This window comes from Xiphophorus maculatus, chromosome 3, assembly GCF_002775205.1.
Source record: "Xiphophorus maculatus strain JP 163 A chromosome 3, X_maculatus-5.0-male, whole genome shotgun sequence".
Taxonomy (NCBI): Eukaryota; Metazoa; Chordata; class Actinopteri; order Cyprinodontiformes; family Poeciliidae; genus Xiphophorus; species Xiphophorus maculatus.
The window spans coordinates 30,654,536-30,673,942 of record NC_036445.1 but is presented as its reverse complement, the minus strand read 5'-3'; the positions used below and the strand labels follow the sequence as shown (position 1 = coordinate 30,673,942).

At 40.7% G+C, this 19,407-nt stretch overlaps 1 protein-coding gene across 2 annotated transcripts in view; it reads left to right on the top strand.

Annotated features, from left to right (window-relative positions):
• Nucleotides 1–19,151, top strand: part of LOC102232239 (E3 ubiquitin-protein ligase znrf2-like) — a 30,802-nt gene extending 11,651 nt beyond the window's left edge. Inside the window, exons 2-6 of one of the 2 annotated variants that reach the window (XR_002752497.1) lie at nucleotides 7,694–7,789; nucleotides 14,891–14,996; nucleotides 15,206–15,279; nucleotides 16,213–16,333; nucleotides 16,446–19,151. Coding sequence is in view for 1 of the 2 variants with exons in the window: in XM_014473922.2 (XP_014329408.2) it covers nucleotides 7,694–7,789; nucleotides 14,891–14,996; nucleotides 15,206–15,263 (260 nt within the window). In the remaining variant the exon portion in view is untranslated. Of the gene's footprint in view, nucleotides 1–7,693; nucleotides 7,790–14,890; nucleotides 14,997–15,205; nucleotides 15,280–16,212 lie in introns of both variants that reach the window. The other variant, XM_014473922.2, reaches the window with a different exon arrangement.
• Nucleotides 19,152–19,407: the final 256 nt, after the last annotated feature.

The following is a 19,407-nucleotide window of genomic DNA, read 5'->3' as shown; positions in this document are numbered from 1 at the left end:
TAGTGCCAGAACTACTTTACTAGTGAAGATTTAAATCTGCATGAGACATCAGCAAATATAAATAAGTGGTTATTATTATGAGGAATTTAAAGCACAGAAATGATACAGTTGAAAATGTCAGTGTTTCAGAACACTTTTATACTGGAAAACTAGATTGTTAGTCAGAATTCTTTTTAAGGGTTTATTGGCTATAGTGGCCTTAATTTGATAGTGAATTGACAGGAAAGTGGGTAATGAGAGAAGATGAAGACATGTGACAACAGTCATCTGGCCGGGAATTGAACCTGTGATGTCTGCATCAAGGACTAAGGCCTCCATATGTGGGCTATGCTTTAAACCTGCGCCACCAGAGCACCCCCAGTCAGAATCTTTTTAACACTGAGTTCAGTTGATGAGAATTAAAAAAAACTAAAGTTAGTGGAATTACTTTGATATACTCTGTTCTTACTGTATTCCAGGGCTTAATAGTTTGTCCCTGTAACTGATTTTATGCTGTCCCTCTCTTAATAACTTGCGTCACTAAATAAGACAAACTTGTTGACGTCATTGTTTTAAATCGGGGCTTAACAGTGACGAAGGTCATGTTTTGGGTCCACTTTTTGGAATGTGTTTTTCCATTAACCAGGAGGTGTATTTTAGTCTCCCAGTGCTGTGTTTGTGTATGATGCTAATATTTACTGAGAGGAGACAAAGATCCTGACTCAGGTAGGCGTCTGGGCCACATTAGGTAGACATGCCTTGTTCATGTGGCTGAGAGCACATTTATTCAAACCTCTCCCCACATTCTACTTACTCTTTCACACTTCCCCCTGAAGTGCAGGTGCCAGTAATATCAATTATATGTGAATGATTGTCTGCTCTAATATCAGCACGGTAACCCTCTGCTGTACTAAGGTACAGTATTAGTAAGGTAATACCAGTTATTTTGGACTGACTTTCTGTGCAGTTTCCTTCTCTATAGTAGGCAGATCTCCTCTCACTGTCAGATTGTTGGAAAGGTAAATAAATTCACATCTTGTCAGACATTCAGCTTCTGTTTCAGCTGATTTAAGCAGTTTTAACCAATCAAAGTTAAAATGTTCATATCGGACTGATATATTTCTGAATGTTAACAATAACAGGGTGCAATGTTCAAGTACAGAGGAGTTTAACAGGCAGATCGAAGAAATAAATTCAGGGACCCGTATGTTGTTAAAACGAGAAACCTTATCATTTTAAGGAAATACAGTATAAGACTCAGTATAAATGGATATATATTTCATTTAAACCAAAATGTGTTCTCGTTTAAACGAGAAAGATCGTAACATTGAAACACCACCTCTTGAGTGTCATTCAAAAGTAACAGAGTCGAAATACATATTAACAGTGCTGCTTGACTTGCTATCGGTTGGCCTTTTGTAAAGGAGCCGATTCTGGAACACCATTTATTTTCCTTGGCACTGATTGGCTGTACTTGGTTTGGAATATATTTATGCATATTAAGGAATATTTGAATTGTTGAATTAGGCAGTTTTAAGCATTTCTAGAGGCGGTCTCAAGTATTCGCAGATAACTTGTGGGTTTGCATTAAATCACACCCACACATATTTATTAATACTGCAGGGAAGGAAAGTATGACCCATACTCGGAGTTAGCCCATTAACCAATTTCGTTGTGTGTTTTTTGCTCTTTTTTTTTTTTTTACTTTTGTGTCAAATTTTAATAAGTAGCAATTGAAAGGTGACTTCTGTTTGTAATAAAATTATTTTAAAAAAAGGTAACTGGGTCTTGATTTTAAAGCTGTTTAATACAGCTTATATTAAGCATCTGTTTAAAACTGTTTTAATACAGCCTAATACAACTGTATTAAAGAAAGGAAGAAAGGATATTGTCTTCCATCTTTTTGTGAGTCGAGCTCTTCCAAATTGCAGGCCGACTGCAGAGAAACGAGGTGATTTAATTGGCCCAGGAGGGTGATCTGCTCCTTGCTCCAGCTACTTTTCACTCAGAGATTCTGCCTAGCCATGTGGAAAACTAAAGTTCATACAGAAAGGATCGGGAGTCGTTCAGCTCCTCCTGATGTCTGTGTGTGCTTCCCTGAGTTATAGAATGAAGGGCTGCCATGCAGTGTGGATGGTCAGTGAACTGATCAATACGATAGTAATTCATAAATCCCATTTAATAGCATGAAGTGGAAGATGTGCTGATTCAGGAGCTGCAGCAGAACCCACAGTAAAGGACTGTGGGTAATAAACATGGAGCCCTGGGATGCTCTCCAAGCTGCAGATTAAATGCTGAGTGGTCATAAACAGGTGGAAGTCTGGGTAATAGTGTGAAGTTTGTAAGCACTGAAGGAGAAAAATGATCATTTTTGTCAGCTGGGAGTTTTTCATGTTCAGTTGTCTTGTCATGCTTTAAAACAAAATGCTCCAGCCCCATGATCCCGCTTACTCACTTCATTCACGTATCCCACAAATTCACAGTCATATTTGACCTATTGGGCTCTCCATGCCAAGATCTTCAGTCTGCATTGTAGGCGTTTGCAGCTGAGTCGTGAGGCAGCTCATATGGTTGTCCTCTCCAGTTCTGACTGGAGATCCTGTGATACGATTGGTCAGTTCTCAGGCTTAAAACAGAACAACTTCCCCTCCAGGTCGAGATCAGTCTCTTGCTCAGGAAAAGGAGTACTGTTATCTTGTTGTCATGTCTACAACCTATGTCGGCTGCCCTGGTCCCTCATGGTGAAAATGGAACTAAGCCGAAAGTTGTTTATTTTAGAGTCTCTCCTACACTTCCAGAACTCACTGGAGACACTTTAAATCCCTTTTAGTCTTGGAGCACCTTGGCATTCCCAGGGTTATTTAAAGAAAGTTGGTAGGTAGATGGAGGTTTGGCTTCAGGTCTTCCATCCTATGTGGACTCTCCAGCATGTCCTGGGTCTCTCTCTGGGTTTCCTTCCAGTAGGATGTGCCTCGAACACCTCACCAGGGAGGCATCTGAGGGACCTAAACTGGCTTCTCTCAACGTGGAGAAGCAGTGGCTGAGTCACTTCCAGTTGACTGATCTTCTTACCCTATAACTAAGGATGAGAAGTCACTACAGGTGGTTGCCTCTGGTCACCAAAGCTCATGACCTTATAGGAGGATAGGAATGTCGATCAACCGGTAAATCGAGAGCTTTGTCTCTTGACTCAGCTCTCTCCTTACCACGACAGACAATCCGCCTATCAGTCTCCCTCTCCATTTTCCCCTCATTTGTAAACAAGTCCCCAAGATACTTAAACTCCTCCAGCAGATGTAGGACTTTTCTCCTATCCAGAGAAGGCACTCTGCTCTTTTCTGGCTCAAGACTGACTCAAGATTTGGAGGCACTGATCCTCATCCCGGCCACTTAACACTCGGCTGTGAACTGCTCCAGCAAAAACTGGAGATGCCGACCTGATGAAGCTAATACAACCACTTCATCTGCAAATAGCAGAAATGTGATCCTAAGGCCACCAAATCAGTTCCTATCAACACCTCGGATGCCTTGAATTTCTTCCATAAATGATATGAACTGATTCGGTGACAAAGGGCAACCTTTTCGGACTCCAACTCTCACCAGAAACGAGCCAGACTTACTGCTGGCATTGCAACCCAAGCTCTGACACTGGTCACACAAGGACCTAACAGTCCATATCAAAGGATCTGGTACCCAATACTCCACAAGACTCCCCAAGGGGGATGGTCAAACGTCTTCTCTAAGTCCACAAACCACATGTAGACTTGTTGGGAAAACTCTCATGAATCTTCTAGGACCCTGCAGTAGATGACAGAGTAAATTGTCTAAGTTGACGATTTGAGTCTGTTTTGGAGCAAAAGAGTACCAAACCTCTTAAATATAAATATAAATTTTTGACTGACAATCAGGAGAATAAAGACTTGTATAAAAGCTAGAAGAGTTCAGGAATTCTGGCTCTTAACACATCGTCTGAGTAAAGAATCCATTGCCTATTAGAATCCCAGTCGCTGAGTTTTTGGGTAACTAGACTTCTCCTTACTTGATGTTGTCTCTGGTCTCATCCGAATGACTTCTTCAATTTTGGAACGTGGGTTGAAACCACCATGCTTGGAAAGAAACACTCTGAGTTTCAGGAAGAGTGTGACTTTGCTTTGGGATATGAGAAAAGAAACAATGCATGCCATTGGTCTATAAAAAATCCTTCTGACAGTTTCACATTTTGTAGCCTTTTCATCAACAGACTGTCTGCTCTTTTGAGAGAACAAAGAGCTGCTAAATCAGGAATACAGTCACATATTATTAAATTCTCCCAGACTTTCATGCAGAAACACTTTCTGTTTGGCTCTTCAATTGCTGCTATGTGACATTTTGGATAACGCCTCCACACAGATTGACCTAAGAAGCTCTGTTTATGCAGAGCTAGTCTGGAGCCTTCGGTTTGTTCACTTTATGCCCCATGCTTGCAGAAAGCAGAACCTTTTTATTCTTTCTTCTATTTATTCTTTTGTCCTCTCTTGTATTGCGAAGTTGCATACTTTTGCAACCAAATTAATTTACTACAATGTATGTAGTTATCAGTTTAGTTGAATACAATTCTGAATGTAAACAAGCACACAGTTATTGCATCAGTCTTCTGTTTGGTGTGGTGGTCAGTCATCATGATTAGCTTTATTCTGACTGAATGTTAAGATGATTGCTGATGGACTCGGCTTGTTGTTGCTTAGTGTCAGTGCAGCACTTAGACCTATCCAACACTGGCTCTGGTCCATCATCTAACCCTCTCCATATCTGTTTATGGTTTGTTTTCCATAAAAAGTAAACAAACAACCAAAACAACATTAATTAAAATGTATTATGATTCTTGAGCTTAGACAGGAAAAAAAAGGCAAAATGCCAGTTAGAACTTTTGTAAAAAGAAAAAAAGAAAATGAAGAAATAAATAAAATGTGCTAACTAACTAACTCAAATGCTCGCAACAATTTTCAAAATCCTGACTTTTTAACAATATTAAGCATCTTTTTAGATATAGTTGTCCAAATGAAAGTTGTCAAGATCATTTTCATGAATGCAATTAATTGATCTATTACTTATCATGACAGGCTTAATAGGACTTCTGCCAGTTTTTGACCATTCCAGGCCTCAGTTTGTGTGTATATATATATATATACTGTATATATATATGTATTTGTTTGTGCTTTTTCTAAAAGCAAAACTAACAAGTCAGAGAACTGTCAAAAAGAAGGAATCCCCAAGACTTAATAAGACCATTTTATTATTAGGTCTTCAGCTCAATTCACTGCACTATTTTATGTTGAAGTGTAGCAATGGAGTAAAAACTAAAATCGCCCCAGGTTAAAGAATTATAGGAATGTCATTAATGACCATATTCCAGCCTGAATGTGAGTTTCTCAAGGACAAATCCACTAGATCCAGCTGCAGGCATGACCTGCGATAGACGTGCATGGAGACGCGTGGCAGATCTGTTTTCCTTTGGAGACTGTCCCATTCAGTCGACTGGATGAGTCATCCCAGCCTGGCAGGGGGGACACAGCTCTGTGATCAGGAAGCCTAAAGGAGAAGTGGTGTAGGGCTGCAGTTCAACCTCAGCAAGCTTTCAAATAAACACACCTACCACGTTCAGAACATTCCTGATTGTTAGCAGATGGCTGGGAAATCTTGTTAGACACTGCTGTGCATGTCTGTGCTCGTTGTGATTTACTTAAATAGGTCGGACAATCAGCAGAGAGCCCGCTGCTGGTAGCCCTAATCTATTCAGTCCATCAGTAACAGCAGGATAGCTGATTTTTTTTATTATTTTTTGTAAGCCCTGCACACAATGCATACAAATTTCTGTCTGATTTGCATCACTCTGAAGGTAAAGAGCATATTTAAGATGCTGAGTGAAACCCAGTGTTGGTTACATCCCTGGAACAGGAGACTTCTTGCCTGTGAATCTCCCTGAACCTTTTATTTCTTCTTTACAGTTCATACGTTCCTCTGCAAGCACACACTCCCTCTAAAATTTAATGTACAACACGTGAGCAGTGCAATGGTTTTGATGCCAGCATCTTACCTGGGTGCCATTATTTTAAGCTTATTTAAACTGAATAATTTTAAAGCTTAAAATAAGCTTAAAATAATGGCAAAAAAGTAAACTGAATCATTTTAAAGCTGGAGTTTGCATGTTCTCCCTGTGCATTCGTGGGTTCTCTCCAGGTACTCCTGCTTCCTCCCACAGTCCAAACACATGATTGTCAGGTAAATTGGTCTCTCCAAATTCTTCCTAGGTATGAGTGTGTGTGCATGGTTGTTTGCTCTGTCTGTCCCTGTGTTGCCCTGCAACAGACTGGCTACCTGTCCATGGTGACCCCGCCTCTTGCCCGAAACGTTAGCTTCGGGCTATAGGCACCAGCACCCCTCCTGACCCCACTGGGGACAAGGGTGTACAGAAAATGGATGGATGGATCATTTTAAAGCTGCTGTCAGTGTTTCTTACCCTGCTCTGTGTTTGCATGTTCAAAAACGCATTACTGGTGTAAGCTTCTGGATAGTAGCCACATCTGCCGTGGGCAGTCTGTCAGGTCCTCACTTCACCTTTGGCAGCGTCGTGAAGCGTCTTGCCAAAGGACACAATGACAGAGGTGGACGGTATGGGAATCGAACCAGCAACCCACTGATTGCGCTACAAACTCCTACCATCATCATCACCATGATTGAATTTTGTCAACAGACCACCATCTGGTCGATTGACAGAATGTTTTTTGTTGGTTTGTAGAACTGTCGATGAAAAGGGATAAAATTCCAGTTATAGTTATAAACCAAAAAGTTGTCTTGTGTCATTGCCAAGCGATCAGAGTTGCCGTTGCGTAAATGCTCTTCAGTGGTGCATAGCTATACGTGTTACAATTACGGCACTAATGCTGCAGAAATTTTCAAAATGGCCAAAGAAATCTGTGGCCGCCTAGCTTAGCTGATCAAAAGATTAAACACCTCGGGGTCAAATGTGTGATTTCTGGTTTTTCCCCCCTCAGATGAGCAACAGAAATGTCTGTAATGTGTTAGGTTTTGGTTTAATTTTCCATATTTCCTTTAGACATAGCTGATGCAGGTAATAGCTTCATAAATGATGGATGAGTCTCTCCTCCTTTATTGCTCTTCCCTTCTATTAATAATAGAAATTCATAGTTTCCTGAGATCTGCTGTGCATGATGACTGATTAGAGCTGTTGCTGTATGAACACTGACTGGCAGCTCTTATTATGTTGATGTTGATTATATTTGTAGGATATTTATGTTATATTGTATGTAATAATTTAAAAGCTTTTCCCTTTCCAGTTTGCAATTATTGTTTACATTTCAAAGCAATATGTGAAATAGCAACCTATTTTTATTAGTTTTCCATAAAACATTTTTATGGTTGAAGATCTCATTATAGTTCAGAGTTCTATAGGTTGAAAAGACAAAAGGGTGAGGGTGTCCGCATGTGCATTTAGCATTAAAATTCTTTTTTTATTATTATTATTTACCATAACATGAAGTCATCAGACAAATTGAGATGTGAAAACTAGAAAGGAAATGTAAAAACACCTAATTCAAATCCACAGGAAGAACTGTCACATTTATCAGTTTATTTCTAATTCTGTTTTTTCACAGTTTCTTCTCATTCCACCTCCCACCATTCACTGTTGCTATATTTACTTCTCTGTTATTGTCAGGGTTCAAGTGTCCAGTGTGCTCCAAGTATGTGTCCTCGGATGAAATGGATCTTCACCTGGTTTTGTGTTTAACCAAACCACGCGTCACTTATAACGGTAAGAATGAGGCCTCCTTTTTAATTAGAGTTAAACTACTAGCTACTGGCATGCTGCGCTTCTGTAGAGCGCTGATAGAGATGTGACTTTCTTCCACGGTATGCTTTACCAACAAACCCCAGAATGCTGTGCGGTTCTCAACCTGCTTTACATGAATATTCTTTATATTGTATATTGAAAATTCTATCAGATGTATAATCTATTGATATTTATGGTGTATATTGTTATGTATTTATTGTCCAACTCTGATTAGAGTTATCAGAGCAGTATCTAAACTTATCTAAGCATTAACGAGCCGCACAGCACTGACTTTCTGAACCAAGGTGTGAAGATTATCGACCCGTCTCACCTCGCCTGCTGCTTCAGCTCACCATCATCAGGCAAAAGGTCATAAATTTTATCTGTTTGTCTGCATGTACAAGTTAGTGGCATAGTTACCTTAAAAAGGTAACTTAGTTAACCCCTGAAAAGAGTAGTGTTGTAGCTTTACTAATTGCTTGATTTTAAAGTAACTAGGTTAGATTACAAGTTAATTTATTACTTACTTTCAGCTGCTGCCTACTAGAGCTACCATCTCCTCAATATAAAAATGACACCCAACATCTTTGAGGAAATTCCTCAACTGTCCAATCAACTTCAACTCTATAATAATAGTGCCTGTATTTCCAGCTACAAAATGTGCATTTCTCTTTTCCATCCATTAATTACATGTTTCTGTAAATAATGACCAATTGCCCTCATGCTAATGTGTCTGAGTTCTCTGATAAAGCAGACGTCACTGGCCAAGACGCAGGAGGAAAGCTACAGTGTATCTTTTTACTATGTAAAATGACAAAAAGTGACTTGGTTAACTACTTTTAATCTGATTACTGGTTTAGAAATATTAACATGTTTGATTGTTTAAGTATAATATGTGGTATGTTTCCGGTAAGAAGAAGCTCATTGTGGAGGAAACGCGTTGTGGTCCAAGGTTGGATCTTTAGTAAATGTTTCAGGTTCAGCAGATTATTCCATGACTTTAAATGGCAAACACTGATAAGATGATAGGTGTGGTTTATTGCCATTTAATAACTTTATTGTTAACATGTGACTGTTTGTAATTTTGATATGTGTGTCTCCCTGGCACCCATTTTTTTTCTTCTCTTTCTCCTTTCACTTCCTCACAGACACACACGCCATCTCTCAGTTCTCTGTCATGCACATGTCTGACACTCTGACCTTTACCCTGCAGCTACCCATTACAAGGACATGCCTCAGACCCTTAGTCCTAAACCCAACCCTTAACCAGAAAACATCACTTCTTCTCATAGTACCCGGGTTTTGGGCATTAACATCTGTACATCTCTGACAGTCTGGTGGGAATATTTCAGAACAAACAGATCTTTAAATCTCAATACTTTCTTGAATTTTAATTATTTCTTTGCATATTTAAATAAATTTCCAATATTATATAAAAAGGTCTTAGTGTTTAAATGAAAAACCTGCAGAACCTGCCAATGTTTTTATAATTAACATCAGAATAATCGATGGCATAATCAACTACAAAATAATTATTAGGTGCAGCTCCATTTCTGAATATCTTTAATAAACTGTTAGATTTGCTTATAAAGATTTCCTTGTTTTTATCCATTAAGGTTAATTCAACTGTATGAAATAAATTTGAATAACTATCAGTGAGACTGATCAGATGCAGTTTGTTTTTTTTCCTGGCTGATTTGACATCCTCTGTAGTGGCTGATAATTTACTGCGTTCTCTTACATCAGTTCAACATCAAGCTACATCAAGCATACCAGAAATGCTGCTTTTTTTTAAACCAAAAGAGTTGTTTTACTGAAACAAGAGGAAAAAAACATTTATTGAAGGCAGACGAGCATAAGGTATGAGCTAATAACACCAACAGGTTCTAATGTTCAAAAAGTGACTGAGTCTGTGTGAAAATGAAGCGCTCCCAGCTCTTTGGTTATGTAACAGCAGGCTCCTTTTCCAACCCGCTTCCCTGTGAAATCTTGTGTAATCTGCCTGTAATGTTTCCAAAAGCAGAGACTAATGCTGTGGTTGCCTGAGGGCAGCTTCTCCTTGTTATTCTCACTGTTGTGTACTTAAGGACGGCAGAATCACGATTAATGTGCCCTGCAGGCCTTTCTCATTACTCTGCTTTCTTCCTGGGGTTTAGTTGCTTTGTCGCCTTTTGTTCAACATGAACATGAGCTTGTAAACTTGTGAAACTGTTCCTTTCTGAAACCGTAATCATTCCACATTTCCACTGTACTTGCACGAAAGAGCTGAACCCTTTCGGGGCCAAGTCTAGTTCCTGTTTGAAAACCAAAAAAAACGGGTTTCCTGTTCAGCTGACACAGATTCCTCTGTGTCTTCCTGTGTCGGTCATATGATAATTGTGGTGTTATTAGCTTGCTTCTGCATGGAGGAGAAGGTGAGGAAAATACCACACTTGGAGCCTCAGCAGAAGGAGAGGCAGCCATTAATGTAGTAGGTGATGGAGCAGTGTTGAGGGGGTGGATGGCTGCTGTTCTGGTTTTTCTACCAGTTCCAGTTCTTAAGCAGTCCTGGTCTTAACTGGTTCCACTTTTCCAAAACCAGAGATCCACATCACAGCCACATTATAAACATCTCAACATTATGAACAACTGGCAGTGCTTGTGAATGCTTGACAGTCCTGATAAGATGATCCCTGATCTGGGCGTTAAACCCAGCTTTTAGAGCAATGGTTATTAAACAATTAACAGTGCTAAACTGAGTTGGAAATTACATTTATATAAATGATCATTTTTATGGATTCAGGGGGAAATAATCAGTTGTAACCTGCATATTGACCTACCTACCCTCTGTTACTGTGTTTAAAATTTGACCTATGAAAAACCAAACTAATTCCTGGATCACTTGGCAAGACTTTAGAATTGTCGGCCTATTTTCAAAACCTGAGAGACCCTACACGTGACAATAAAAACATCATAGATATAACAGGTTTGGTCACACACAAACCGATTTTTGTCACCAACATTCATCTGATGTCAGATGGGAAATCTTGCAAAAAGTCTGAAGACCAAACGTGAGCTCAGTGTTAACGAACATGGCCGACTGGGAATAAGCAATGCCGATAGTTTGTGGGCTAAGTTTATCAGAGAAAAAAAAAAGATGCAAAACGTCTCAGATGTCCACTGGACTCTCTGGTGTGCCGTGGCTGTTGTTTTGTCTTCTGTATTCAGAATTTACTCCCATGTCTCCGTCACCTCGCTCTCTGATGCATCACATTCAACAAGCTGTGTTTTCGTTTGTCCTCGGGGAACTCACCGTATGCTACCATATGGAGCTAAGACAGTCCAACATGTCTGAAGTTTTGTTTCAGTTTTGCAAAGTCTTGCCAAGTGAACTAGACATAAGCTGCAGAGTTTTAAACGTGGGACTCGGAACATTTTGATTGGCTGCTGATCACCATGAGCCCGCCCCTAGCTCCTGGTGAAAATGGTTCTATCCATTGGTCCAGCAGCGGTGCTGACAAAGCACCAGTTTCAAGGCTCAGAGTATAACATAAACTCCCCGTCTGTTAGCATGTTAACCTTTGAATCAACACTAATACCCATGTCACACGTTTACATATTTGGCTGACTTGGCGTCATAGGATAATAAGTTCTGCCATTGCCATGCTGCACGTCTAACTCTGGAGCATAAACGGTTTAATCAGGCTGCCAAAAATTCTTTGGGCATGTTGAAAATTTTTATCATGCTTGCTGCAGCGGTCACATATCATGCATACTGTAGAAGTCCATCGCTGCTACTGAATCAATACAACTTTGACTCGAACTTTGCACAATACTCTGAAAACATGACCTAATCTTGTAGGCTAAGCCATCTGAAATGGCAACACATCATGCCCTGATTGAAAGAAATCTAAGAACGGATAAGAAACTAAGTCAGTCTGGAAATGGTAACTAAACCATTTCTAAGGCTTTGGGACTAACCTAGTGTGGTGGTCAGTGACTGCTCCTGCACTACTGTAAGACCTGTAATCATTTCATCAGCTCTGCACCAGAAAATCCTGAATGGCAAAAACAGAAAGTATTAAGGTGGCCCGGTAAAAATCCAGACTGCTGGCAGGCTCATAGAGGTGCTATGGCATGACCTTAAACAGGTTGAAAATGATGGAACTATTTGCAGTGTGCCTGAATTAAAATAATTCTGCAAAGCTGAGTGGGCCAAAATTCCTTCACAGTGATGAAAAAGACTCATTACCAGTTATCACAGAGCTGTTCCTGACAAGGATGGAACCACCTGTTACTGGGTTTAGTGGGTAATGACTTCTTCACATATGGTAGTTTTTGATAGATGGTTTTCCTCTTCATAAATAGGAAACATTTAAGTGGGACGAAAACAAGAACAGAAGAAATCTGCAAAGTGGACATTTGTTTTTCACAGTGTTGTCTAATCTGAGCAGTTGCTGCCTTCAGCAGTCAATGTGGGTCTCTAGCAGATTCATACAGAAACAGGAACTGATGAAGATACAAATTTGCCACATTTCATGTCAACAAAAACTGCAGCATGGACTCTCAAATAATGTTTTGTTTTCACACACATACACACACGCACAAACAGAGAGAGCACCTTCTGGTCCCTAAATATATCCACTGGTGGTTCATAGCAGGCACACACAGCAGCTTCCAGGCGAACGTAATAGCAGAGATGTTTTCCGGTCTTATTTCTAGCCTGCTCAGAAACGCACTCATCTATTTCTATTAAAACAGCCATGATACAGAATGGATGGTGTGGAGGTCAGCGTGTTGATCAGCAGATTAGTGAATTTACCTTTTAGAACTGATGTTACCCATGTTAATGAGGAAGCTCTTAAATAACAGATCAACATTTTTGCACTCATTACACAGACAATATTTGATGGTTCATTTAACCTTGGTCCATATTTATTCCTTCAGTAATTTAGTGGGACCTTTACAGTACATTGACATCAACAGTAATATGCAGTGAGGTGTTTTTTGTTTTCTTTAAATAATGAAAAACAAATGAAATGTTGTCTTATGCAATCAAACATTAAAATTCTCCTCGGTCTCAGAATTCTCAGCAGTATAGATGTCTGGACACTAGCTCGGTCACTTCAAAGACTTTCTGTCATTCTTCTATAAAAGCTGCATTGTTGCCTTGGTGATTGATTCTGGGTCATTTCCTAACACAGCAGGCAGTGTTGTTCTCGACCAAAGAACCCAAGTTTGGTCTTACTGCATCTTGCGCTTTAATGAGCTGCACCATGAAGTGGTCTGCCTCAGGTGACACAAAGAGTTTTCCTGTGGATGACAGTTAAATGTGAAGCTGGTGAAGCTGAGAAAAGGCCTTCAGGAGGATTTCAGATTTCAGTCCATGAGGAAGGTGCGTATCTCCAGTGTTTTTTTTCATGTTTCTGGTTCTGAGTCTTCAGAACATGAACAAGACCATCCTGCTCCGTTTTAGAATGATCGACTAGAGAAAAACTAATGTCCTCTTTTGGTCCGGGCCTGGTGTGAATAAACTAAGGGTGAATGAAGGTCATTTGGTAAGTCTTAAGTTTCACAATATGTTTGGAATCATGGACAAGCATCAGGTTGCTTCACATTTTGCTAGAGAATATGCAGAAGAGATGATGGTAGGTCCTTGTCCAGGTTTTTGTCCAGGTCCTTGTTCAGGTCCATTGGACGCAGAGCAAATTGAACATTGGTGTTTTTTAACTATGATTTAGGCAAACCAATGTTTTGTTGCCATGTTCTTTTTAGAAAGAAGAGACGTTCTCCTGGCCAGTCTTCCAAATCAGCCGTACTCTTTTGGTCATGAGTTTGACCCTTGAGCATGCTACCTGAGGCATGCAGAGTCTGACCTGGAGCTCTTGTGTTACTCTGATCAATGTATGATTGAATTTGCCGGGACATCCACTCCTAGTCCGAGGTGTTTTTTTTTTTTAAATCACTTGTGTCGTAGATTGATGGACTCTGAACCGGCCTGTATGGCCCTTCTCAGATTGATGTGTGGTAAAAATGGAGTCATCTAAGGTAATGTTTCTGTTCTGGCATTAAGTCAACACACACCTGTACGTAGTAAACACAACGAGTTGGTTTCAGTCTGTGTTTACCCACAGTCTCGTCCACTCGCTGCAGACTGTGCATTATAGATGCTTTTGGCCTCAGTGAGCTGGATGCCATGTGCTCCAGCCCATAATAACAAGCTTTTGCCGGCCTATGTGGGTTAATCCACAGTTACATAAGATCAGCCCTAATGACTCTGTGTGTTTTGCTGCAGGTGATGGGTTTAATGGTGCACATACTGACTTCTACTTAAGAGCCAGACCAGTGCTATTCATAGTGGGAGGGGTTCACTCATAGGAACACACACACACACACATGCCGAGTTACCACTCTGACTGGAAACAGGGCTAGGGGGTTCCTGTGGCCTTCAAAGCCACAATATTAAACTCAGAGTATGAACACATTTGTGAGAACATTTAAACCCATCCTGGTAAATCAGTGAGACCTTCACTGATTTTTGTGGGCATTTAACTGCTGCTCCGTGTGTTATTTTAGCAAATTGCATGTGTTAGTCTGTATACTCTAGTTAGCAATTATTCAATTACTAAATTAGTTGATGGTTATTTCTATAATCGATTCATCGCAATCAATTCATCGCACTACTGCCAGTTGATACATATTCTGCACATACCAAGGATCAAGTTGGATGAACTATACTGACATTCATCAGACACATTCCTAATGTAAGACTAATTTATCAGTTTTTTAAAATTATGAATACCTCCATTTAATCAGTGGAAAATGTTGTGCAGTAACCTGCTCCCTCTGCCAGCAGCAGGCAGGATGTGGTTACTTCACTGACTGCATATGTAGAAACTACAACTTTCATTCAAGGTGCCTGCAGCTCATAGTTCATATTGCCTGGTTTATGATGGTCTACCTTTCATAATGATATGGAATTAACTGTTGCATTGTCCCTTTAATTCAGCAGTGTCCATTTTACTTCTTCAATATGGATGGCATTAGAAATGGTGCCATCAGTCTTTCTCATGCCTGTGCTGTTGTGTGTGTTCTGGCCACTAGAGGACGTCCTGTCTAAGGATGCAGGAGAATGTGCAATCTGCCTGGAGGAGCTGCAGCAGGGAAACACCATCGCCCGCCTGCCCTGCCTCTGCATCTATCACAAAGGGTGGGAAGCTCGTTTTTAGTCCTTGCTCTTCACATGAAAGTTACCAGACTCCAGAAATGACACATAACGCTTCATTACACATTGTAAAATGTAGAAGTTGACATGTGGCTCCATACGGTGCAGATTCCTCTAACAGCTCACACCATGTGTCTCTAGGTTTAATGTCAGAACATGCTCTGAGTGACTGTTCTGCTCTGATTGTGTTCCAGCTGTATCGACGAGTGGTTTGAGGTGAACAGATCGTGTCCGGAGCACCCGGCAGATTAAAGCTTCCTTTGCACAGGTAACCTTCTACCCAGAGCGGAAGCACTGACCCACCAGGAGGTCCTGTGCAGTCCGTTCTGTTCCCGGAACGTTCTCTTATCTCAGCCGTTTCTGTGAGCGTTTCCACTGTGGAGTCCAGAACAGATGTTGAGCTGTGGCTCCGCCTACTGCAGCAGGATTGGCTGCTGTCGTGTTCAGCGGCTCAGTGTGACTCCTGTCGGCAAAATAAAAGTTCATTGCATTTCCACCTTTTGTCATGTTACACCCTTATTGTAAATTTTCCAAAATTCTGCAGCCTTTACTTTGTTGATGAAGTTCAGAACTGAGCTGTTTCCACTGAACATGTGAATGTATGTTTATGTTTTAGGGCTGTGAATGTTAACTCATGCGATTAATAAGAAACATTTAACACATAATATTACATAATGCAGATTAATCTAATAATTTATTTTGACCTTAAAACGTCTCTACCGTCAATTCGGTTGAAGTGAACTTTGCTGCAGTTCAGTGCGTTATGTGAACACAAATGAACTAGTGCAGGGCATTATGGGTAAATAAAAACAAAACAAACTTATCTAGCATTAGTGAGAGAAAAGACGTGATCTGAAAAGAGGAATCCTCCAACCTCTAAAATCTGATGCTTCTCCACTTGTCTTTACATTCCTTGAAGAAGGAAGTTGAAGTCAGTCAGTCTCTTCTTCAGTGGTTTTTGTGCCGATTCCTTCCATTTCTGGTGCAGTGCCACCACGGTTGAGGGAACAGGTTTTCAGTTCAGTGTGAAGGTCGGAGAGTTCTGGGGGGAAATGTTCTTACAGTCCAAACTGTCCTCTGCTCTGTGGAACAGCGTCCTGCAGTAGAAGCACACCGTCCAGTGTTTGAACTGACGTGTATCTGAAGAAGTAAGCGGGTCGTTTCTGACTCTGTGTCTTTGTTCTGTGTCATGTGATCCCAGGTAACCCACTCTGACAGAATGAAGCTCGGATCCAGCCAGACTGTTGGACCCCGCCAACACTGTGATTGGCTGACCCATCCCACCCCCTCCCAAACAGCCAACCACACGGTGTAGAACCGCAGTATGCCAAATCTCTTTGGAGGAATCTTCAGGGATATAAACTTTGTGTGTCTTTTTCTGTGTTTTGTTTTTGTTTTTATGTTTGAGTTGCACTTTCTTTTTTTTTCTCCAAGTGAATGGACACATCCGCTCAGTCAGGCCTGACATTCCATCAGGACAGGAGGAGAGTGCTGCTGCTGCTGCAGCAGCTCAGCTCCGCTGCCCTCCTCCTCCGTCAACGTCGGATTTTTTCTCCCAGTGCCTTGTTTGCAGCGATGCTGAGCACCGAGCAGGGTGGGACAGGAGCTCTCTGCTGCAGGATCATCTCACCATAACTGCCATTAAAGCAGCCGGGAGCCGGGCGGCCCCCATCTGCGCCGGCAGCTGTCGCCAAACGGTGCCAATCAACTGTGAAAAGCGTCCGTCACACGTCTCATGAGTGCTTTTTAACCCCGAACTGTGCAGCAGGACTCTGCAGGCGCAACACCCACTGCATCAGTTACCAGCCTCAGGCCTCTGCAGGCTGCCGGTGCCAGCAGGAGAAAAGCAAAAAGCTCATTTTATTCTTCCATTTCAAGATGTTTTACAACAGCACTTTCTCTACCTTGGCAAGAGGCTTCTCTTTAGCATTAATTTACAGATACTTTAATTTATAGCTGAGTTAGGGATTATAGCAGAGTGTTTTAAAAGAGTGAGTAAAATGAGACAAAACAAAAACAACTTTGGGGAAGTGCGTCGCTCCAGAGCAAAACGGGGAAAAACATGTAGCTGAATTGTTCTCCCTAGACAGAAATGGATCAGCTTTTTTTTTCCAACATTTGCTGTAGAAACTGCAAAATCATTTCTCTCTGCTTTCACTACAAAAACACTAAATCTTACAAAGTATTATTGTCTACTCCCTAGTTCTAATGTTTTAATGCACTTGAAGTGACATAGCAGCTTGTTTTAGGTCAATAACTCCTTAAAAAGAAATTTTTCCAGGTTATAAGTGAAATAATCTGCTAGCGGAACTAGCTCTTCATTTTTTTTTAGTATTATTTTAAGGAATTATTAACTGAAAACAAACTCTTTATCTTGCTGAGATCATTTTCAGTTAGTTTTGCTATATTTCAGGTGGACTTAAACATTTGCAGTAGAAGCAGGACCAAAAATACTCTGTAAGGTTTAGTGTTTCTGCAGAGCTGAATCACTGAACAAATGTTTGAGAGAGCTGCTTCACACCTGTGCTGCGTGGAGCGGACCTGCTGCTCACCTGGGAACCGGACCGCTGGTTCCCAAACAGAACCACTGACCAGATCAGTCACTATTTCGGCAGGAATCCAGTTAACAGAAGCCACAGTTTGATGCGTTCTTTTGGATCAAGCAGTCCATGGACGGCCACTCCGTCACTTCTGGGATTGTCTTGTTCTGAACCAGTCCATTTTATTTATAAAAAAAAATGCTTGTTTACCTAAAGTGCTGTACAACAGGGATATAAAACAGACAATAATAGTATAAGGAAACATTAAAAGCAGAATAAGACATACTTAAAAATGTAACAGAATTAAATAGAAATCAACAAACTCACATTGGGTCAAAATCCACTGAAAACAAGTTTTATTTTTAACAGAGACTTAAACAACATGGCCTCTAATTATTTTTAAACCGATCCACCTGGCAGTATGAGACACCTCCCCGCAGCATGATGCCAGCACCGCCGTGTTTCACTTTGTGTCAAACTCTCTGCGAGCTCAACAGGAACAAATGAGCTTCTAAATGCTGCTGTATTTCTCTACACGTTCTCTCCGTGTTCTTTCATTCCCAGAATGATTCTGCAGCATGCATGTCAGAACTGCTGCTTCTGTTGGTTTTCTATTTCTCTACTGCTGCTACCATGTAGAAATATTTCTGCCTGAAACAGAGACGATCTGGTTAGAGCTGCTGGACATGAAAAGCTCCTTCGTTTCCTGATCTGAGTTTCTGTCATCACTCGCCTCCCAGCGCTCTGGAGGGAATAAACACTTAGAGAACAAATGAATGAACTTTTATTTAGACTTTTTTTTTTCAAAAAGTGAAACTGATCACTAGGTAAAATATTGAGGCATTCACAATGAGACGCTTGAAAAAGAAAAGTTCCAAATTTACAACATAAACTATCGTCAGTGGTCACCTTTTCTGTCACATTAGAGAATAATGTGACGAATGCTTTTATTTTTAACTGGAAACAAATGGAGTTCCTGTTGCCACGGCGATGACGTGTCGCACTGGTGCATCAAGACAACACAACAGGAGCAGTTTCTAAAGGTTTTAGAGGACCATGTGTTTTTGTTTCTGTCTTTTATACTTTGTTGTTTGTGGTCTACTTTTTAAAGAAACAGTGTGCAACAATTACTGACAGCCGGTGTTGGCCGACCAGACGGGATGAGTGAAACTTTTCCCAAACATGGGAGCCCTCCATCAGAAGGCCTTCTGTGTTCCTGACTGAAGAACATCTAAGCACTTTGACACAAGACTGTTTTGAAATTGATCATAACTAAGGCTAATCTTTGCATTTATTGCATATTTTGGTTTAAAACCGATCGACCCCATGCTCAGCTGAAACCACCATGTCTGGTGGAAAAGAGTTGTGTGTTCCTTGGTTTTCCTCCGGTCCAGTGGATCAGTACGGCCGGGTTTTGCTGTAGTTGGGGTTTCTCAGGTAGTTCAGTTTCACAGGTCGCTGGGTGTTTGGTTCCAACCAGAGGAATCTTCTTAACCTGCTTTGACTACCAGAGATCAAAAGTCATTTTCCATGTTCTGCTCATAGTCTCTGTCAGAAGATATGAATAGATGACTCCAATAAATAATATTTACCAGCAGGAGGTCACAGAGTTATTTTTGTTGTATTCAGGGTTCATAATGTGTCATATTTTGAGTCAACAAACCTGATTGAGGATCAGAACAACCCAAGCAAAAGAGTAATAGAGTGAGACAAAGTTGTGTGATAATACTGTGAATTAAGATTTCAGGGCTTTTAGGAAAATGTATCTGATTTAAGTTGTGATTATTTAACTAAAATGAGAAATAAATGTAGAATACCGAGGTGAGACAAAAAAGGTTCTACCGGTTCAAAATGGC